The sequence below is a fragment of the Conger conger genome, chromosome 4 (genome assembly GCF_963514075.1).
Source record: "Conger conger chromosome 4, fConCon1.1, whole genome shotgun sequence".
Taxonomy (NCBI): domain Eukaryota; kingdom Metazoa; phylum Chordata; class Actinopteri; order Anguilliformes; family Congridae; genus Conger; species Conger conger.
The window spans coordinates 45,280,911-45,304,234 of record NC_083763.1 but is presented as its reverse complement, the minus strand read 5'-3'; the positions used below and the strand labels follow the sequence as shown (position 1 = coordinate 45,304,234).

Genomic DNA, 23,324 nt, shown 5'->3' with positions numbered 1-23,324 from the left:
AAGAAAAATTCACGGTACACTGATTAACATCAGACATGGGACCTTCAGTGAGCACAACCAGTGTTGTGGTCTGTTTGTTCTCTAACCCTGAAAGGCTATTACTTCTACACAACCAAGGAACTAAATGAAATGCCAGCCTGGCTTTAGTGAAAAAAGCACCCATTGGAGTATGTGTGCAACTACATGTGCAACTACATGTGCAAGCACATACATACATACACGCAGTGAGCACTTTATTAGGTAGACCTGTACCAGGTTGTTAATGCAAATATTGAATCAGCCAATCAAGTGGCAGCAAATAAATGGATAAAAGCATCCACACGCAGTCAAGAGGTTCAGCTGTTTTTCAGACCAAATGTCAGTACGGGGAAGAAATAGGATCTCAGTGACTTTGACCATGGAATGTATGTTGGTGCCAGAGAGGGTGGTTTGAGTATCTCAGACACTGCTGATTTCCTGGGATCATGCACAACAGTCTCTAGAGTTTGCAGAGAATGGTGGGAAAAACATCCAGTGAGCAGCAGTTTTGCGGGCAGAAGAGCATCTCTGAATACACAACGCATCAAACCTCTAAGTGAATAGGCTACAGCAGCAGAAGACTCATTCTAAAAAATAAATACCTAATAAAGTCTAATAAATACCTAATAAAGTGCCCAGTGAGTGTATACACAGGCCTGAATTTGGAGTTTAGTCCACCCAGTAGCATAGCGTCATGGCCCGTAGTAACTGGAGACATCAAATGCCTAACTGACATAAATCTCCATATTGTCGTTACTCTCACTTCATCTGTATTTTTAATGTTCAGCAAAGGCCCATACTGAAAGCTCTACCATTACAAGTATGACAGGTATTCACTGTAATAGGTTGAAAGAGCACAAAGACAAATCTATTCTGTCTGCAGAACAATTCACACTGGATTAAGACTGCCTAGGGTCCAAAAAGTTTTAAACTAAGATCATTCACTCCAAAGAGAAGAACAGTCTCCCATGATTTGATTTATTTTCTCAAAAATCACAGAAGGTTTAGATTTTGATGATGTAATTTCTTTTGTGAGGCAGAAAACGAATATTATGGCAAACCGATGCTTTCATTTCAGGAAGAGAATCCTACAAAGAGAGTAAAGAACTTAGCTGCGAGACTACACTCAGGAAAAGTTTTATACATATACCACACAGGCAAGTGTAGCACAAGTTCACCTTTGGGAGCTGTGACACAGTTTCTGTATTGCAGGTACAGTTTGACATTAAAGAGAAAGTGAGTTGCATTACAAGCTTGTAGCTATCCATATCATGTGCTTTGCAAAGTATAACATAAAAACGAAAATAAATCTACTGCCATTGTTCCAATGTTTTCAAGGACATTGGTAGAAACTACAGGTAAGGGGTATTCTCAGATGTCTGAAATGAAAGTAACACCTTAAGAACTAGAGGCCACAACACATTAAAACTCCAGGGTTCCTAATTAATTTATACTTTTTCTGATTAATTTGATTTAGTTGCTGCCACATGATTGGCTGATTAAATATTAGCATTAATAAGCTGGTGTACAGGTTTACCTAATAAAGTGCTCAGTGAGTGTACGGTTAAAAGTACAGTTAAAACACAGCAAGGTTGATCTGAAGTACAAAGTGCCCACACAACTGAATTCACCTGAACGCTTCACAGCTTCAAAAAACTTGGAGAAGAACAAAGGCCATGTGTTGCGAGCATAATTAACCACCTCTGCCTTCACATCAGTGGTTTTCTTTCTTGAATTTATGTATGGACCCTAAAAGACAAAGCCATAGACACTATGAAATAAATAAATAAATTTAAATGGCACAGTCAAATATCATGGTCATTGTTATCCTCAAAAGTTGGAACTTCCAACAATATAACAGAACCGTTGGTATTAGTAAACTACAAATACATGTAATGAAATAACCACAGGAACAAAAAATAAATGTTAAAAATTTACATGGTAATGTAACAAGATATCATAATGCAGCATCACATTGAAAACATACAATTTATTTATATATATACAAAAATAATTTATCAAATATTTGAAACCTCCATGATCTTGACATTTGACCCAGTGATTTATCTGACCTCTATCCTTCTACGTAGCTTTCAGGTAAATTCATGAATGACCAGAAAGTAGAATGGGAATCTATTTGGACCATCAGTGAATAGGCCTTTTGACCCTGTGACTATTAACTGCCAATTGTCATGGTTCAGAGGTTTAGTGAGGTTCAGAGGTTTAGTGAGGATAACGTGTTTGGTTTTATCAAGACGCATGCATGACTGGTCAAATTGGAGACAAGAAACCAGATTTGTGACATAACAGGAGAAAAACTGTTACTAAAGCCCCTTTCCACTACATCAACAGAATATGAAAGTGTAACTGCTTTGTAATGACGTGCATTAAACTTCATAATAAAACAGACTACATTAAGGACAGAAATCAAACCAACCAGGTGAAACAGGGGAATTCAATTGCATTACAATCTGTACGAGCATTCTATTCGTGAAAATAAGCAACCAGATTTTGCTCATAAAATTAATGACCTGGCTAACACTTACCTCCAAATGGGCTGTGCTAACCATCTGCATCCACTTTTCCTCAGATTTTGATTCCAGTAAAGAGCTATTGATGCAGGCCTGAACCACATTCTTTGCATTCTCATCTCCACTGTCTGATCCATACTGGACATAAAAGTGCTTTATCGCCAGGTCGACAAGATCATCCTCCTGAAAGGTACAGTGGTCCAAAAAAATTATAATGACATCTATAACACATTTTGGAAATGTTGTGTGCATAATATTCTCCAATTCATTTTTGCCCCCAGTAGGGGGCATAAGTCTTTGGTCTTTATCTCAAGAACCATATATTCTACTATGCTGAAACCTACATTAAAAGGGGAATTAAAAAAAATACATAAATTATATTTTTGAAAATATGTTTTTATATTATGTCAAAAAATTCAAATACTTATTTCCTCAGGAGGATATAGCAGAAATTACCACAAGAACTTTTACCTTTTCACACTTGTACTCCCCAAATTTGAGTCCCCTGATGACTTGTCGGTAGATGAGCTCAGAGCCAATCGGGTCCTGGCCACAGTCGTGCCAGGGCGTGAAGATCTCCTTGCGGAAGTAGAGTCGCCAGGGCGCGTGCTGCTCCTGTCCACCCTTCCTCTTCACCTCCTGCTCACACTGCGAGATGGCATCCATCACATGCTCCCTGCCACTCCCGAGAGACCACACCTAAAGATCAAAGATCACAGCCATGTTACAGCAACATCGAGGTCTTTAACCTCCCTAGATGAGACTTGCAATCAGCACACTGAATCCTCATTCATCCAGTAACCATGCACATACAGTACAGTGCAGTCCATAAGTTGTGGTACAATTTGAGTTCTTTTGAAATAAGACAATGAATAATGAGGTTAAATTTCAGACCTTTAAGTTGAGTGCATTTACATCTATATTGGGTAATCCCTGACGGAATTACATCCCTTTTTATACATGGTCCCTTCATTTTCAGGGACCAAAAGTATTGTGACAGTTGGCTTCTCAGCTGTATCTGATTAGTCAGGTGTATTCGTGCAGGTACAAGAAAGCTTAAAGAACAAGAAAAGAACAGAAATTGTCCAACTGTCCAAATACTTATGGACTGCACTGTACTGCATGCCTGGAAAAGATACAAAGCACTTCTGTTACCTTATCGTAAATTGCAACGTATACCGAGAAGCCAAAAGTGTCTTTGAGTTTGACTTTCTGTGCCAGGAACTGGCTAATTTCCCTGGAGGTTGTGGCAGAATCCACAGGGATGCTGATAGTGCGGCCATCCATCAGGGTCACCGACACAACCATTGGCCTCTTGGTCTTGGTGGCCTGGCAACAAAAGGGAAAGATTCAGCAATTAAATAGGGGATGCCACAGCTATACACATTTACTTTTACAAAAATATCATCTATTATCTGACCTGCAGCTCTAACCAGCTTGGGGGCTCCCCACGTACTCCATTGGCTGCAGTGCGCCGCAGTCTCTCAGCACAGTAGGGCGCATAGCCAGATGGGCCGGAACGAATGAAGTTTTGGAGGTACTATGATGAGAACAAAGAAAGTTTCTTAGGAAAATAATGAACCTGTGTAATTTTACAAAGTCATTCCACAGCATTGCAAGATTCACCAACTTTGAGGAAGCGCTCAGTCGGAGGGAAGATTCCAAAACAGATGGACAGGAGGATCCAGCCACGGACATAACTGCTCCGACTCTTATTCTCCACCAGCTGCTTGCAGATCTGACAGTAGATCTCATCCCTTCGGCAATGAAAAACAAACACTGGAGATCACTGCGAGTTCTCTTGATTAATTTCATTTTCTGAAAAATCCTATTTCTGCAATTAGCTCAACTTCTCCTCAAGGGAGAATTTCACCCGGCTGAAAAAAAGCAGCTCAAGCTAGGTTTTGAAACAGCTGGTAGCTGGATAACCAGTTTGACCATGCTGGTCGACCAGCTAAAACTCAGCTAGACCAGCTTATGACCAGCTTGACAAGCTGGTTTTCACAGCAACAAATACGTTCCTTTATTACCGAAGGTCACGCCGGACTATGCCGTATCCCACAATGATGTGAATCTTTTCCAGGGAGGTCAACGGGCGATCCAAGGTGGGGCCCTCTCCAGCAAGCACCTCATCATCCACATTCACAGTCTGAACTGTAGGCTGAGTGGACGCATCCTCCTCGGCCTGAAAACGTAAGCAACACCTGTCAACAGTTGATGGGTCTGGAGATGTGTAGTTAAGCATGTGTATTGATCAATGATTTTGTATAGCAGGTGAAGCTTGGCTCCCTTGGGGCCTAATTGTGTATCCAGAGATCAATGTCCAAGGGAGTATAGGTCCCTGGCCTCACTGTGCCACAAAGTGTTGGGCAAGACTAATAGCAGGTGTGGACATGGAGATGGACATGTGCATCAAGGCCTCCAGGGGTATTTAGGTGATTTTCCCGCTGGCTGGTGTGACATTCAAGAAACTGGGTCCTAACACAGTCTTGGTTACAGTTTATCATAGCTAAGGGCTTTGGTCACAAGTTTCAATTATACATTTAACAGAAATACCCTGCAATACCTGAAATGATGTTATGTAAAGCTTCAGGGTTCAAGAAAAGGCATAAAGTCTGATCTTTGAAAACAAAGCTATTCCTACAGCTGTGGATGTGGTACAAAGCTACAGCTACCTCCTCTTGAATTTCTTCTGGGATTGTGGAAGGTTTTCTTTTCCTTCCCACCAGCTCAGACATTGAGGAAAGCTTTCGGTTCCGCGGGACATCCTCTGGCATTGTGGATCCTTTCCTGTTAACTGATGGCTCCTCCGCAATTGTGGAAGGTTTTCTTCTCCATACCAGCTCAGAAATTGAGGAAAGCTTGCGGTTTTTGGTCCCTTCTTCCGGGATAGTGGAGGTTTTTCTATTCAGCACCACTTCCTCTGGAATTGTGGAGACTTTTCTGGATTTTTTATTCCTTAACAATTTCTATAATGAGAATTCAAAACAATACAAAGTAATTATAGCGCAGTCTCAAGCGGTGGGTTTTCTGTTGTAAAAAAGGCACCGACATTCAAGCAGATTAATAAATACCCAAAGCCTTTGACTGTTTTCCTTCAAATATCTTAAAAAGCTAAATCTATAGGAAGACACTACATATCAATAGTGGGAGATAACGAGCAGAAGCATTCATGAGAAGAAAGATGTCGATCATCTAAAGTGTGCACCTGATCAATTCCAACCAAGTGGCTGAGGCGTCTGCTCTGTCTTGGGCCCAGATTCTGCTGAACAGACTCGTTGGCCCCAGTGGATGTGCCCTGAACAACCTTCTGCTTTGGCTCTGGAATGTCTCCCATAAACCTCAATATGATCCACCACACTGTCAGAGAGGCCTGAAAAGAACAAATTAACTCAGAAACCTGACATACACAGTAAACCAACTACAAAGCTAGAACAATTCATAACAGAGATTGAGATTATGGCATCGTGGTAGGACCTTAAGAGACCAGGGGGTCCAAAGACCACATTAGGAATATTAAAGCAGGCTGCTATGAAGTTACCATAACATCTGCCTCATCATCGTGGTACAGCAACGGTTGCCGCAGCCTCTGGCGGATATGGGAGGGTGTGGCTGAGCCCTGGAAGTACATCGAAGCAAATTTGAAGAAGGAGAAGTTGTCCAGGTCGTCGTAGTCCTCCTCCTCCTGAAGCTCCTCCATCATGGGGGCATCATCCAGGTCCACTTCTTCCAGCACTGTCCGTTTGCCTTCCAGGTCCTTGAGACGAAAAAGAGTATCACTAACAATCCAACTAATAAACTCTGATGTAGCCAACGCCGTTTTGTTTTGAGTTTTGGGAAGCTGACCTCAAAGCCCACAGGGGCTTGTCCCTCCTGGCCCCCGACCATGCTGGGCAAAAAGCCAAAGATGTTGTCCACCATCTCCTGGTCGGTGATGGAATCGGATTGGACCAGCTTCTCCCGCTTCTGCCTGAGCACCTCCTCCAGACGTTTCTGCCTCTCACGAGCAGCCAATTCCTCAGCCCTGCGCTCCTGGGCTGAGAGGAAGGCCTGCCAGGGAAACAGAACGCCATGATACCAAACCAAGGAAGACTTACCCTTTAACATGTAAGATCAGAAATATGTGATTAGAATGACATCAAGATGTAGAAATCAAGGTCTAAAAAACATTCCAAAAAAAGGAGTGTCATAAAAAAGAGTTTATGCTTGGAAGCATTATATTAAATACAGTAACTTCGCTAAGTCAGAAATCAAAACGAAACTTGCAAAACTGGACATATCGCAAGACATTTCCTAAATAATGTCTTCGTAACCGTTGGCTGGTGGCGAAATTAAGCGCCTCAAAGGGATAAAGCTCCACACGGTGAGACAGAATAAAGTTTTCAGAGTAGAAACTCACAGCTTTCTTCATTCTCTTGACGGCGTTCCTGGCTAGCATTCCTCGTGTGTGGGCCTGCAGAAGCCTCACGGCCTCCTTCTTCCGCTTCCAGTCTTTCCTCATCAGGTACCCTCGAGTCTGGGCCTGCAGTACAATGGCAGCCGCTCGTTTCTGATTGTAGGTGTGGTGGAGCTGCCGACCACGGACCTTAGCCTGCAGTCGGGCAAAGCCAAGCCTGACCTGGGAACACACGGGCAACACAGTTTAGATTATATTATACTCAATTACCATACAATCTAATAAGCATATTATATTTACGTTCTCAGAAAAGTCATATGGATGTGTGGATGAACATAATTAAGAGAAAGCGATTATTCTCAACGATTATTCTCCCCTCTTGCCGCTTTTTTTGTATTAAATGCAAACTTACAGCTCTGTACAGTTTTCTGCTTTTATGCCCGCGCCAATACTTCTGCAGAACCAATGCAGCTGCCTTTTGTTTCAGAAAGCGACTCCTGCAGGCGACAAAGGAAAATGTATCAATGCAAATGAAGTTGCTTGAGTACAACAAGCATCACAAGTTGAGGATATAGGAATTAGCACATTTTTTAAATGATCACAAATGCAATGAAACCATTGAAGCGCAGTTCTTACCTGTGTTTGTATCCCCGAAGGACCTTCTGAATGAGCAGGGCTTTCTCGTGGATTGCACTGTCCCTCTCCAGCTCTAGCATGGTGTCATGGCAATCCTACAAAAGACTTGGAGTGAGTGCCTGCTGATGCATTTCCAGTCAAACGTTTCCAGCTAACAGAGTTATTGTAATGTTTTTTTCACTATCGGTAATGGTCAAAATAATAAATAAAAAGCTGAGATAAGTAAAGCATCCTTTTCAATCAGGTCTTAAATTTGGTAACTCAGGCTTTGGGACTGAAGTGAGAGGGCACCTTGAGAAAGATCTTTGTCTTGCCCATTTTCCAGTCGCCCTCTTCGCTAATGACAGACTGACAAATGAAGTCACAGCATTTCTCTGCTGGTTCCTGCAAACAAATGGAAATTTATTTGATTGTGAGAGAAGAGCAACTACAGCCAAATATGTGATGTGCAGTTGAAAAGCAAAGCCTTCCCTCACCTTTTGGGGGTCACACACAGAGGTTTTCAGGAGAACGCGGTAGCGCTCAAGGAATTCCTGAAAAGTGTGGCGGATTGGATACCCTGATTTTCGGATCCGAATGGTCTCCATCATCCCAGAGTAACGCAGCTGACGTATGCATAACTCCCTGTCAAAAAGCTATGACGAGAAATAAATTCATTTAGACAAGAAAAATATGGCCTGAGATATATTCAATCTAATACTGAATTGCAAATTTTATTGTTGAGTATTGAATCTGTGTTTATGCTGTATATAAAAACAATTATACTGTAATCAGGTGAATATTTGTGTGTCAGATAGAGATTACAAAATGAAACATAATTAGAAATATAGCTGCAAGCAGTGATGTCAAGTGCTCATTGGGAGGTCCTTCGTCATGGACTGCCCACCTAATTTAAATACCATCCATACCACCTTTGGAGTGAGTTTTACACTAATTCACTTGTATAATGTTAATTGACCTCTGGTGGGGAATAAATCAGTCTATAGTCTGCATATTTAGTCTAGTATATACTGTGCGTTTTACACATATTCATAATTATTCACAATCTTGGACGGAGGGGGATGTGTGTTTTCAGGACTGTTGCAGGTAAGCAGTCTGAGAGTTCCAGTCAAATATAATGTATGTATATTTGTGCTTATAGAGCCAATGCAAATGAGCATTTTACAAAAAGTCCCCCTTATTGGCTGCATTATGATTGCACATGCTCATCCACAATATGGGTTTCTATCATCCACTGAAATATTGCTAAAAGTCAATCTACATTTTGGGCAATACTCATAATTTTGGCACGGTCAGCCAATTTAGTTAAATTTAAACTGTTGTTAAATAGTTTCAAGTTGTTAAAATGAAAATGACAGAAAATCTAATATGGTACAGCATGTGGCAAGAATTTGGTGCGTGTATGTGAAATCAGATGACCATACCGGACATGACTGTTGCATTTTGTGAGGAGAAGGAGGAAGGAGAAGGAGGAAGGAGAAGGAGGAGAAGAAGAAGAATGAGAAAGGAGAAGGAGAAGAAGGAGAAGAAAATAAGGAGAAGAAGAAGAATGAGAAAGAGAAGAAGAATCCTAGCAAAAAATAGCACCCTTGGTGCTTGGCCCCCTAACAATCCTAGCAAAAATAATGGGGGCCCTATATACCCTTGGTGCTTTGCTACCAAATTAAACAAGATGCTTGATGAAAAGGCTATATTGATGTTTACTAATTGGAACCTGACAATACAGACACTTAATCCTTTGTAGCCTCTGGCACTTCATAATAACTCAGTGTTGAAAAGAATAGAATATCTAATCTACATCTTTAATCTACATCAAGAACTCAAATATTATTGAAATTATTATATTATCATATAATATTATTATTATTATTTGTTCAAGGATATATTTGTAAGTGAACAGGTATTGAGGACTAGACCAAGCCTTTTCAAATTTAGATTAAATGTAAATTTTGGGGCAGCAAATATGAAAAGGATCAGGAATCAGTACATGATTAACCAGGATTCATAAATCTCTCATTTCATGATTTACCATGGGCTTCTTAAAATCATTTGGTTTGATGCAGCGAATGAAGTACGGCTGGCAGGCAGCAAGGGTCTTCATCAAGGACTCCAAAGACTGACGGAACTGACTGCTCAATGTCTGCATGCGCTTTTTTGTATCTGCAGCTTGCTGTGGGGAGAGACAGATCTGAAAATGCTTAGTGTTTCATTAGATCCTTTATAAATAGGTGAACATAGATATCTCAGCTGGGAAACCATCTAAAGGGCCAGGGATTATGGGACACTCATTTTGAGAACTCTTGACCACAGTCTCAATATTTGACTCTTAACTCACCCGTAGAGAGTTTGTCGGGGTCATTATGAGCTTTGGGTTGGAGCTGTTCTTTATTCCATTTGAAGTGAGGTCAGTTTGGAAAATTTCCTTGAGGAGCTTGTTGGATGATGTCTCAACCAGCTGCATGAAATCTGAACTTAGAGCATCTCTGTTTTTCTCCAGGAAACCTGCACACAGGACAAGGAACAAGATGACACATTGTGTCTGACCTTTAACTTTTAGTGTAGGCAAACACACAGGATGTAGACATCACAGAAACACATGAGTACTTTACCATGTTAACATGTATCTCCACCCTTTAAGACACTTCCATTTGATAAATACGCTGAAATAAAGGTTTTCACAATCCAGTGTGGATCCTAATACTTTAACATTTTTAAACCCTTAAACAATCCCCAAAGGGACAGATTTGGGTGAAAGCACTTTTTAGGCCCAATTAGCCAAATAGCGTACCCTTAGCATTGTAGTAGACTGCTCCTGCAAAATGCTGAATTCCAAACTGGGTTTCATGGTTGTTCTTGGGAGGAATATATATCTGACTCTTCCCATGCACCTGGTTCATCTTGTTCAACATGGTGGTGTCGGTTCCCTGAACAAAACAGATGAAACATAGATTGAAGACGTGGACCTCTTGAAACAAACTATGACTTTAAATTTCAACAAAAAGAGCAAGATGCTGTTAAGCATGTAGGTACTTTGGGGAAGAGGCTCTCCTCATCAATAAGCGCTAGGATGTTGAGGGACTTGTTGGCCAGCAGGTCCAATGTGCGCTGGTTGTCGTTGAAGTCGATGTGCTTCCAGACAATGTTTTCGCGGGCGTACTCTTCCTGCTCCAACTTGAAGACGTGCTTCACGAAGAACTGCTGCAGCTGCTCATTGGCAAAGTTGATGCACAGCTGCTCAAAGCTGGGGCACACAAAAGCCAACGTTATGCAAAGCGATACAATTCCAGATGCTGCGTAATGAGTTGAATAACCCAACACATTCTTCCACATGCCTCATTTCCCCATTAATTCACAACCCCTCCACTAGGCAAATAATTCTAATACAGTCATTGCACTGCTTTAAAAACATTTATAATGCTTCTAAATATTATATCATTTGAAATTTGACATTTAAAATATTACTTTGTGTCCTACACCTAGACTGTATGGCGCTACTTTAATGGGAAAAGTTGAGCTCTTAAGAAATACATTTGAGAACAGAATTCCTCTTGCTCCCGCACAGATTTATTCTGCTGTGGAAAGGTGTTGATTTAAAGCATGAAGTAGGATGAAAAAATCTGCATGCAATATATGTCTGGAGTATTCTATGCACACCTGTTCTGAGTGAAGTTCTCAAAGCCAAAGATATCCAGCAAGCCAATGGATTGCCTGACAGATTCCTCTGGAGGGGGCTTGAAAATGGCACTGTTGATCTTCTCCACGATCCATACAAACAGCTTACCGTAGATGGCCTGTTAAGAGATACACTCTGTGAACATGACCATAAAGCAGGTCAAGCCTATGGATTTTCTGAGAGAATCAGAACTTTTTTGATGGGAAAACTCCTACATTGTGAGTGTGGCACATACGCTACCTTGACAAAGGCATCCCTGCCATCCATAGCCTGTGAAGAACTCAGTGGTTTGGAGACACTCTCTCGGTTGGTCATGAAGGAATGGTGTGTCAAACTAGCTTCCAAAGCCTTGGGCTTTACCTAAGGGAGACCAAATATTGGCATCAGTCACAATCAAATGTACAAAGAAACATTAAGTAACAAAAAATTACCTCCAGCAACTTGGCGTCCATGTTGAAATGAGAAGAGGTCAGAATGTCGCAGATTTCCATGTTATGTACAAAGAAACATTAAGTAACAAAAAATTACCTCCAGCAACTTGGCGACCATGTTGAAATGAGAAGAGGTCAGAAGGTCGCAGCTCTCCATGTTATTCAGGATGGTGGCTAATAAGCAGAAAAACATTCAACAATTATCAATCAAGCAGCTTCAGAAGTTTAACCCTTGTGTTCAGTTTCGGTCAAACTGACCTGTTTGAAACTTTTAGTAAAAGAGGAATGACAATTTTCAGAGCTTTTTCCAATTTACATAAAATGTACATTTTAGGAAGTGTGTATGAAAAGGCTTCAAGGTTAACATCTCTATTGAAAGAAGTATTTCATAACTAATGACTAAGCCAGTATAAACTGGTTTCTATGTATTGGTCATCATCTCTATTTGCTTCATGGTTTTATGGTTTCTTTGAATATGGTAAAGATGAAAAATAATATTTATGTCATTATATAAATCACATTTTTATCACATGAATTAATAACATTTACAATGTTAAATGTGATCAAGCAGTGGTAAATGGCAACCATTAACCATATATACCAGTTACATTCATCGGAATTGGGAATTGAGATAAAGTTAATGCATTTACTTTGCATAAATAAATGATAAGTAAACAGAACAAATGGATTAAAGGAGTCTGAAGATGTTAAAAAGTTCAAGCTTTTGGCTACCTTCAAAGTCTACATTGCCCAGGTGGAGGAGTGCAGCCAGCAATTTCGAGATTTCCCAAGAATTATTTTCTGTGAACATTAAAATCTTCATGGCCGAGCGGAAGTGGGCGTATTCCTTAAGGTCATCCCGCCCTTCACAGCTGGTGCACTTCCCCTGCAACGGACAGTTAACCGAATTCCCCTTTTTGTTGTAAACACAATTGTCTTTGGTTATAATAGAAATTCTTTGGCACTTTTATAAATTTTAAAAAATCTTACAAGCTCATAATTTGTATTCTGCCTTATTATTCAAGCACTTTGCTGGGCAAAAGGTCAGCAAACGGAAAATGGAATTTGAGGTTACCATTGTCAGGTAGTTGAATTCAGAGGCGGTTCCTAAGGAAAGAATCTTCTTCTGCTCCGCAGTCATTCCCATAAGCATGCAGTAAAAGATGTGGTAATTCCGCTCTTCTGCAGCCTGCATGAGATAGCTATTGTGAATAATGGGCTCATTCCAATCGCCTATTTTTCTCCTCTTTTCCATGCTCCTTTTTCTAGTCCTACCTGGCTAGCAAAAGAGGCTAGAAATAGAAGCGAAGACGGGGAAATCCCGAAAAAGTTAATTACATACAATTACGCAAATGGAATGTCCTTGCTCCTTCAAACATCAGTCTGAGGCAGATGGAGAAAGGTGGATCCACAGGTTGATCATTTATATGTCATGCTTTCCGAAAAAATACTTCTGCAAAGGATTTGCCTACGTTTCCTTACTCAAAGGCAAGATTTGGAGTTCCTAACTTCTAATTCAAGCTCCTAGAAGGAACATTGAATGGGCTGAAATGTCCTCAATTAATTTCCAGGTCAGGAGCAAGCAAAAGAAAAAAAAAGTGATTGGAATGAGCCCAATGGTATGCTAATTACAGGGATTGCACAAATATCCCAAACTGCAATGCAACAGACTATCAGCTATATGATTATCAGCTGATTCCCTGCCCCTTGTGCAGATGATAAAGACACTATTTAATCAGGATAGATAACATGACATGGACAGATTGAAAGCACTTGTGCACATAACCCCATTAAATCACATTTTAAGTTCTAAAGATAAAATGTAAATACTTTCGCCCCCTATGGACAAAATGTATAAACTATATGCCATAATATAAGTGGTTCCCAACCCTGTTCCTGGAGATCTACTGCCCTGTAGGTTTTCATTTCAACCCTATTTTGGCACACCTGATTCTACTAATAAGAAGCTTGAGATATCTAGCTGTTGAATGCGGAGCACTTTGTTAGGGCTGAAGTGATCTCCAAAAGTTGGGAACCACAACTGGAGAAAAACATCATATGTTAGTCCAATACTTTTTCCATAGTCGCATTATTTCATTTATGCAAAGTTTAGAGGGGGCCCACTGCTTGCTTTACCTGGCGGCAGACACGAGACTTCTCCAGCAGATACTGCTCAATTTTAGCCCCCTCGATTGCCCCGGCCTTGTTGAAGTGGATGTCAATGTACTTCCCAAATCGGCTGGAGTTGTCATTGCGGACCGTCTTCGCATTACCAAAAGCTACAGGAACATTGACGTGGCATTAATCATTGACCACATAATATAGATGCCCTTAAAGGAATACAACAAAATTTATTTTGCAGTCCTATTTAATTTTCATTTTTATGCATTCACTGGCTTGGTTTCCATGTTAGCATAACGAGTTAGCTTAGCATAAAGACTTGAAGCCATAGGAGCCAGAAGCCTACTTCCTTCAAAGTGAAGAAATACACCTTAAAGCAACTCTGAAGCCATCTTATTTGAAATACACACATGTATCCTTCTGTTGGTGGAGCACGGTGATCTGCACATCTTCTGAAGGTAGAGCTAGATCAGGTACAAAGTGCACTCACTCACTTGTAAACAAACCAACCAGCAGATCGAACATCTTGTCTTGGTCAGTCAGAAAAACGTTTCCCAAAATGTTGGTGTATTCTTTTAAAATTAACAGTGTGCAGATTAAGTTAAGTTAGCTGCATACCTTCCAGAATGGGGTTTGCCTCCAGGATCTGCTGCTCTATCCAAGAGTGCTGGCCGCTGACTGAGGCGAGGAACTGCAGCATCAGTTTGGTGCTCTCGGTCTTTCCCGCTCCAGACTCCCCGCTGACAGAGACGACAGAAGGTGAAATGACTGGTACTATACAGCTTGAAAATTTAAAGAAGTAGACAGTTCAAGGACAGCACAACACTTTTCAATACAAGGCCTTTCAAACCTTAAAGGGGTTATACACTCTGAGCACTTTATTAGGAACACAGGTGCAACCACTTATTCATGCGATCATCTAATCAGCCGATCATGTGGCAGCAGTGCAGTGCATACAGTCATGCAGATACAGGTCAGCAACTTCAGTTAATGTTCACAACAACCATCAGAATGTGGAACAAATGTGATCTAAATCAATTTGACCGTGAAATGATTGTTGGTGCCAGACAGGGTGGTTTAAGTATCTCAGAAACTGCTGATCTCCTGGAATTGTCAGGCACAACAGTCTCTAGAGTTTGTAGAAAATGGTGTGAAAAACATAAAAAAACATCCAGTGAGCAGCAGTTCTGCGGGCAGAAATGCCTTCGTAATGAGAGAGATCAGAGGAGAATGGCCAGGCTGGTCAAGACTGACAGGAAGGTGAAAGTAACGCAAATAACCACACATTACAACAGTGGTATGCAGAAGAGCATCTCTGAACACACAACACATCAAACCTGGAGAGGCTACAGCAGCTTTAGATTAAGTCTTAAAAATAAGTAATAAAAACCTAATAAAGTGCTCACTGAGTGTATCTTGGCCGGCTTGAATCAGAGTGGATTGGGGAGGAGAGGAGGAGAGAGAGGAGAGGATGGCGGAGGTGTCCTGTAGGGTCTTTCAGCGCACTTATCCCTGGTTATGGGTATGCACTTTGCACTTTGTTGTACGTCGCTCTGGATAAGAGTGTCTGCCAAACGCCATTAATGTAAATGTAATGTAATGGGGGGTTGGTGGGGGTAACAACAGACCTGATGATGCAGCACTGGTCCTTGCGGTGACGACGCATGTTGAAGAAGCAGCTGTCGGCGAGGGCGAAGACGTGTGGGGGCAGCTCGCCCAGCCTGCGGTCCGTGTAGAGCTGTACCTGCTCATTCGTGTAGATGGGCAGCACCTGGTAGGGGTTGACAGCCACGAGGATGGAGCCTGTGTAGGTCTGAATGGAGCACATGGCCATTGGCTTTACTGCACAGGAACACTGACAGGCCAGGAGGTGCCCAGTGTCTACAGGCAAAGCATTCATATTGAGTAGGTGTTTGAATATTTTTTTTTCGAAGTCTTCATATTTTTAAATATTTTCCCAAAACAATACTTTATACAGCCATTGTTCATTAAGTCTGGCCAGAGATCCCCTAATGTACCTTCATAGGACCCTCAGGGGTCGGTGGACCCCCGGTTGAAAACGAGAAGATGAGAGGAACACCTTTGCTTTATCATCCACATCAATGCACGGCGGTGGTAGCGGACTACAGGCAGCACTCCCTACACCCAAGAAATTGGGCTCAGAATTTCTCATGAGAATTCCATGATGACTGAGGTTACAACGGGCGGTAAAGCCCAATACAGATACATAAGAGACTGACATATGCTTTTATAACCCTCAGGTGTCCATAACTCTATTATGTAGCTGTATTGGGCTTTACCACACAAATATCCAGCAGTTGTAACGTCACCGTGGAATTCGCTCTGCTGTATCCCGAGGTCTACATCAGAGGTGAATGGTGTACTTTTCCTCATTTTGGGGGATTACGTTAAAAAAGGACAGCATTCAGTAACACGCTTGCCTTTGCTCGCCTCTGCATTACAAATTCTGGCAGCAGCTCCTTGCTCTTCATTCAGTAAGATCCCTTGTAATTTATAGTTCAGTAAACACTGGGATGTATTCCCAGAAACAGTACAAATAACATGTAATTCATTCCTTCAGCAATAATTTAGCGGCCTCCGGAGAAACACTATACGGTGATTGACAAAGTAGCACAGTCTACTGGATATCACTGGGACAGGGATTTTGAAATTTTTTTTGTTATGTTTATAACAATTATTAATCAGCTGTTTTTTGACAGCTGAAAAATTGGTCCCACTGCGTATATGACGAATCAGATTACAGTTACCATTCTTTTAGTGCCTATCACAACAATTTAATCACTTTTATCAACGATTTTATGACTGCTGAAAAATGTGTCCCATTGCATATATGACAAATCAGATTACAGTTACCGTTCTTTTAGTGCCCACAACAATTCACAAGTGATTCATATGCCAAACATCTGATTTCAGAAGTGCAGAATGTACATTATATTCCATGAAACGGAATGCAATGATTTCAGTAACACATAGACGAGGGAAACTTACGTATATTATTCCTTCTTTATGTCGGACCAAAAGATTTCGGAGGAGTCCAGCTTCGTTAAGGTCCCCCAAGCGAATCATGTCATCCACCCCGTTCACAGAGGTAGGGTGCATAGGTCTGACGGTGCCCTCATTCTTTTTGGTGATCAGTTGCTCCTGAAATTACATTGAGAGGGCTTGTCTTATGGCACGGATGGTGCAGTGGGTAGCACTGCCGCCTCACAGCAAGGAGGTCCTGGGTTCGAATCCCCGTCGGCCGGGGCCTCTCTGTGCGGAGTTTGCATGTTCTCCCCGTGTCTGCGTGGGTTTCCTCCGGGTACTCCGGTTTCCTCCCACAGTCCAAAGACATGCAGGTTAGGCTGATTGGAGAGTCTAAAATTGCCCATAGGTATGAGTGTGTGAGTGAATGGTGTGTGTGCCCTGCGATGGACTGGCGACCGTCCAGGGTATATTCCTGCCTTTCGCCCAATGTATGCTGGGATAGGCTCCAGCCCCCCTGCGACCCTGTTCAGGATAAGCGGGTTCAGATAATGGATGGATGGATGGATGGATGGATGGGTTTGTCTTATAGACCAAGAAAAGCCATTCAGATCAATGAGATGATGTCTCTGTGGTCACGTACCTTTCCTTCATCGTCGATAATTTGGAGTTGTCCGGTGTCTGTCAGTTGGATCTGTGCACCAATCGGCACCCCGGTACTAGAATCCACCCAGACGTAATCCCCCTGTGTGGTAACAGATCCAGATGGTCACTCTGAATGTGACGGCAGTCAGTACCTACTAATACTTCCATGGACAATTAAAGATTATGCAGAATGATTGAAGATGCTTGTTGAATTTAAGTCTTTAACCCCTTCACGTAAGCCATGACGAGGGCGTGACTGCTTGACTCAGACATTCAGTGCTCCTGCAAACACAGGATTAAAGGAAACATTAACATGTTTCTTCCTAATTCATTACTAAGCAACGCAGGTAAAGGGTTAAAAATATATGTTTCCTAAGTGCCACTGCTGTACCCTAGTTCACCAGTCAAAGAGCACCCTCTAGCCTCATATGCAACTACAGTGACCCACTGGAGAATAAAGTGTATGTGGAAGCATGGACATATGGGTCCAAGCCAATTTTTAACCACCAAAAATTCTTATTCCATCATAGCAACAAGATAAAGCCAAAAAAATCATTGTTTTGGCTCACAGTGGCGGAAAAACGCTGCTCAATGAACAGCAAAATAAACTAGATGAATTATTGGGTAATTACATTTATTTTGATTGAAGTGAAATGCAGTTCATCCAGTGAAGGACATCAGCTTTACAACAATGTATGTTGTGTCCAATTAAAGCCTCCATATGGCATATTAATATGGCATATATTTTTTGAGGCCAGCGCAACAGCCATTTTAGATACGTTGTTTGTTGTTCTAACACAGCACGAGAATTAAAATAATTAATTAAAAAGATACACATCTACTGGGTGTAAAAATTTTCGCAAACATATTACATTTCTCAACATAGCTACGGCTTATCCTCATTTTAACAAAACTAAAAATGATTTATTGAGTGAATCCGAAGGAGAGACTGAAGGGGTGTGCTGATGTGTATCATGTGAAAGTAAAATTCCCCTTTGACTGATTATAAATGGCAAGAACTGCGAAACAGATACAGAAGGATGTCACGCAACAAAATATTACATTCATAAAGTACAGTGGTGTTTATAGAAGTTTTATTTGAAGGGCTGCCATGTGCTCCTGCAGCTCTGCCTCTCCTCCTGCTAAGTGCTCCTGTAGCACTGCGTCTCCTCCTGTCACATGCTCCTGTAGCACTGCGTCTCCTCCTGTCACATGCTCCTGTAGCTCAGCATCTCCTCCTGCTAAGTGCTCCTGTAGCACTGCGTCTCCTCCTGTCACATGCTCCTGTAGCACTGCGTCTCCTCCTGTCACATGCTCCTGTAGCTCAGCATCTCCTCCTGCTAAGTGCTCCTGTAGCACTGCGTCTCCTCCTGTCACATGCTCCTGTAGCTCAGCATCTCCTCCTGCTAAGTGCTCCTGTAGCACTGCGTCTCCTCCTGTCACATGCTCCTGTAGCTCAGCATCTCCTCCTGCTAAGCGCTCCTGTTGCTCAACATCTCCTCCTGCTAAGTGCTCCTGTAGCTCAGCCTCTCCCCCTGCTAAGTGCTCCTGTAGCTCAGCGTCTCCTCCTGCTAAGTGCTCCTGTAGCACTGCGTCTCCTCCTGTCACATGCTCCTGTAGCACTGCGTCTCCTCCTACCACATGCTCCTGTAGCACTGTGTCTCCTCCTGTCACATGCTCCTGTAGCACTGCGTCTCCTCCTACCACATGCTCATGTAGCACTGTGTCTCCTCCTGTCACATGCTCCTGTAACACTGCGCCTCCTCCTGCTAAGTGCTCCTGTAGCGCTGGGTCTCCTCCTGCTAAGAGCTCCTGTTGCTCAGCATCTCCTCCTACCACATGCTCCTGTAACACTGCGTTTCCTCCTGCTAAGTGCTCTTGTAGCTCAGCGTCTCCTCCTGCCACATGCTCCTGTAGCGCTGCGTCTCCGCCTGCTAAGTGCTCCTGTAGCTCAGCATCTCCTCCTGCTAAGTGCTCCTGTAGCACTGCGTCTCCTCCTACCACATGCTCCTGTAGCACTGTGTCTCCTCCTGTCACATGCTCCTGTAGCACTGCGTCTCCTCCTGTTAAGTGCTCCTGTAGCACTCTGTCTCCTCCTGCCACATGCTCCTGTAGCACTGCGTCTCCTCCTGTTAAGTGCTCCTGTAGCACTGTGTCTCCTCCTGCTAAGTGCTCCTGTAGCACTGCGTCTCCTCCTGATAAGTGCTCCTGTAGCACTGTGTCTCCTCCTACCACATGCTCCCACAGGCCTGTGTCTCCTCCTGCCGTATGCACCCGCAGGAGATGTTTTGGAGCACAAGATATTTTGAGAACCTATGCTGATGAAAATATAGTAATTCACATTTTTTTGGCATAAAATCTCAAGAACTGTGCAACAGACTCCGCACTATAGTTGTGTTAGACAGGAGAAAAAAAGCTGTTGTTTTATGCACGCCTAACACATTATACATCGTTGGAAACATAATGTAATTAGCTAAAATCCTTTTATAACATGCTCCAATAACATGCCTGTAGTCAGTTTTTTGATTAGCTGAAGTTTTTTTGAATACTGAATGTTCTTACACATGGATAGGGGTAACACATTTTCTCTGCAACTAAATAACAAACACTGTGCAAAGACAGTTGTACTTGGGCTCATCATGTTCGAGTGAGCCTATGCAAAACGTAGATAATAGCAGTTCTGCAGTCTGCTCCAAAGATATTGGAATAGCAAGGCCAATTATTTGTTTTTGCAATACACTGAATACAATTGGGGTTGAGATAAAAATAATTCAGAATTTCAGCTTTTATTTCCTGGTATTTACACCTAGATGCGTTAAACTACATAGCACCGTTAGTATCAGACCACCCAATTTTTAGGTGAACAAAAGTATTGGAACAGAGAGTATTTAAGTAAATGAAAGTAAATATCACTTAATATTTGGAAGCATATCCCTTGCTTGCAATAACTGCATCAAGCCTGCGACCCATTGACATCACCAAACTATTGCATTCTCTTTTGTGATGCTTTTCCAGGCTTTTTCCAGGGTTTCCCTTCAATCTCCTCTTCAGGAGGTTAAATGCATGCTCAATCGGGTTAAGGTCTGGTGATTGACTTGGCCAATCTAAAACCTTCCACTTTCCCTCCCTAATGAAGTCCATTGTGTTGGCAACCATCATGAGTTACATCATCAATAAAGGTTAGTGAACTCTCTCCAGAAGCAGCCATGCAAGCCCAAGCCATGACACTTCATCCACCGTGCTTCACAGGTGAGCTTGTATGTTTTAGATCATGAGCAGATTCCTTCTTTCTCCACACTTTGGTAGAGGTTAATCTTGGTCTCATCAGTCCATAAAACTTTGTTCCAGAACTTTTGTGGCTTATCTCTGTAGATCTTTGCCAATTTGAATCTCCCCTTCTGATTCTTACTACTGATAAGAGGTTTGCATCTTGTGGTATAGCCTGTATATTGCTGCTCTCTAACACTTCTTCGAACAGTTGATTGAGATACCTTAACCCATGTCCTGTGGAGATTGTTTGTGATGTTACTGACTGAGGTTTTGTGGTTTTTCATAACAATGTTTTTGTCGTCAACTCCTGATGTTTCATTGGTCAACCTGTTCGACGTCTGTTGCTCAGTACACCAGCGGTTTCTTTCTTTTTCAGGACATTCTAAGTTGTTTTACACGTTATCCCCAATGCTTGTGCAATGGCTCTGATCGATCAACTCTTTTATAAGCTTAAAAAAAAGTCACATGTTCCAATACTTTTGTTCACCTACAAATTGGGTGGTCTGATACAAAAAGTGATATGTTGTTGAACAAATCTAGATTAAAATTCCAGCAAATTAAAGCTGAAATTTGGATCCGTCATCTCATGTACATCTTTTGACTTCAAACTCAATTGTCTTGTATAGTTCAAGTGTATAGCTAAAATAAAGAAATTGACCTTGCTGTTCCAATACATTTGGAGGGGATTGTATATACATGTACTTTTGTGGATGTATACAACGGCAAAACAGACAACAAAGATAATTCCTCCAGAGGAATTCTAAGTAAACCATGAACATTCTACCGTTTCTCTGAGTTAGCACATTTTTTAGGGTGAGAAACTATTATGCATTTGGTCCGCTGTACAGTTGTCGTGAAAAGGACACTGACATTGCCTCATTTTTTGCAGTATGTGGATTTCCAAAATGCAGAGAAGGTGAGATCTGAGTTTTACCACTCACATAATACAAAATAAGGAACTGCTGACACTAAAGCAATGGCATGCAGATAGAACTGTGAGTTTTAATGCTTTCAAACAGTATATCCTGTTATCATAGTGATTGAAAATTGCAGGCTGAAAAAAGTAATGAATGCAAAAGCAAAAAAAAAAAAACTCACCAGCACAGACTTAAGGGGTTAACTTACCTTTCTTAACAGCACCATATTCAAATGCTGTCCTCAAACCTACATGTAAAAATAGTGTGAAAATATTGATTAAACGTTTATTGTTTAATAATATGAACTTCAACTTATCTTATCTCACCTACCAACTACTCATGTACATGCACTCTGAAGGCAAGATTCTGGCCATTGTGGTTACAGTGTTGCGAGGGTGGTGAGAGCAGAAAGAAAATGGCGGCCTGTCTCCACCCTAAAAACGCTGAGCTACTATATTGTAAATTCAGCAATGGCTTACAGATTCTTATCAGTTATTTAGGTAGTGCAGTCAGAGTGGTTACTCCTTGGTCATCAGTGAAGTTTACACATATACAAATTGAGATATACATGGAAAACTGGCTAAAATAAAAGACATACTAAAGACAATGCTACACAAAGTAAAACAACAGAAAAGATATTGCATTGCGTCTAACCAGTATTAGGTTTCTATTCAAGCAACATGATAGTTTTTTATTTTAATGGTAATTTAGTACCATGTAGTATCACTGTATAACAAGTTTACAGGAATACTACAGGAAAACATTTCCCCTTTTTTGGTCAATTTTGTCTGCTACAAAACACCACCAATGTCACTACAGCCTACAGATATGTAATCTTTCGTAACAACTGTCATTTATATCATAAATTTATAGAATCAGTTGCTTCATCCTCTTCAATCTGGTATGCATACATTTCAGGCCAAATATAAATATTAAATTGTAATTTTTTTCTCAGTTGTAATTTTATTATATTAGATTAGTCATTTAGCAGATGCTCTTATCAAGAGCGACGTAAAATAAAGTGCAAATCAGAACCAGGGACAAGTGCGTTGAAGACCCCAGAGGGACACTAGAGGAAACTACAATTGCAGATCGGCCATCAGAGAACCGGCCTCAAAAACCACTAGAAGCTTCCAGGCCCCTCTCTAAACAGACAAAATAATCCACACGAGCGTTTACAAGATTTTACCTTCTAGAATTCCGGATCTGATGGTCTTCGCGAGCCTCTGCCCTCGCACCCGAGATGGAGGGAGGCCGTACGTGCGTCTCGGAGAGCCCGTTGCGTCCGCACAGTGGCCCTGAACCTGGGAAAAGAAAAAAACTCCACGAGCACAGCTCAGCTTTATGGCTCTTTGACTTTGCTCTTTCTGTAGCAACCGTGTGACACGGGGAGACGCCCAAGACGAGCAGGATCCAGGAAAAAGGAGGGTGAGCCATACCTTCATCTACAACGGAACATAAGTCAGTCCCTATTCTGTCTTATATTTTTACTTCTATTAATTGTTTTGCTAAATAAGGCAAAACCATTGGCAATGAAGTGATAGTTTGACTAACTTCAAGATTTGCCAATGGGGTAAGAGAATTTCATTTGTTTAGCAAACCAAAACTTAAAAAGATGTTTTCTACTTGAGATATGAAGATTTGAAGTCTCATTATAAGAAATGGTTTGCTGTGCATCCTGTTCTCTCACTCATCTCTCTA

The 23,324-nt window shown here is 41.6% G+C and overlaps 1 protein-coding gene across 1 annotated transcript in view; it reads right to left on the bottom strand.

Moving 5' to 3' along the window:
* Window positions 1-21,849, bottom strand: part of LOC133126285 (unconventional myosin-VIIa) — a 30,047-nt gene extending 8,198 nt beyond the window's left edge. Inside the window, 31 exon segments of the mRNA XM_061238326.1 lie at window positions 1,650-1,767; window positions 2,565-2,732; window positions 3,021-3,248; window positions 3,705-3,878; window positions 3,970-4,089; window positions 4,180-4,306; window positions 4,580-4,734; window positions 5,225-5,518; window positions 5,758-5,922; window positions 6,091-6,306; window positions 6,396-6,566; window positions 6,949-7,167; window positions 7,358-7,442; window positions 7,582-7,676; window positions 7,873-7,911; window positions 7,974-8,216; window positions 9,611-9,751; window positions 9,917-10,083; window positions 10,370-10,505; window positions 10,612-10,822; window positions 11,236-11,372; window positions 11,495-11,614; window positions 11,783-11,859; window positions 12,418-12,571; window positions 12,761-12,874; window positions 13,822-13,964; window positions 14,425-14,546; window positions 15,435-15,619; window positions 16,816-16,968; window positions 17,435-17,536; window positions 21,832-21,849. Of these exon segments, the coding sequence (XP_061094310.1) occupies window positions 1,650-1,767; window positions 2,565-2,732; window positions 3,021-3,248; window positions 3,705-3,878; window positions 3,970-4,089; window positions 4,180-4,306; window positions 4,580-4,734; window positions 5,225-5,518; window positions 5,758-5,922; window positions 6,091-6,306; window positions 6,396-6,566; window positions 6,949-7,167; window positions 7,358-7,442; window positions 7,582-7,676; window positions 7,873-7,911; window positions 7,974-8,216; window positions 9,611-9,751; window positions 9,917-10,083; window positions 10,370-10,505; window positions 10,612-10,822; window positions 11,236-11,372; window positions 11,495-11,614; window positions 11,783-11,859; window positions 12,418-12,571; window positions 12,761-12,874; window positions 13,822-13,964; window positions 14,425-14,546; window positions 15,435-15,619; window positions 16,816-16,968; window positions 17,435-17,536; window positions 21,832-21,849 (4,597 nt within the window).
* Window positions 21,850-23,324: the final 1,475 nt, after the last annotated feature.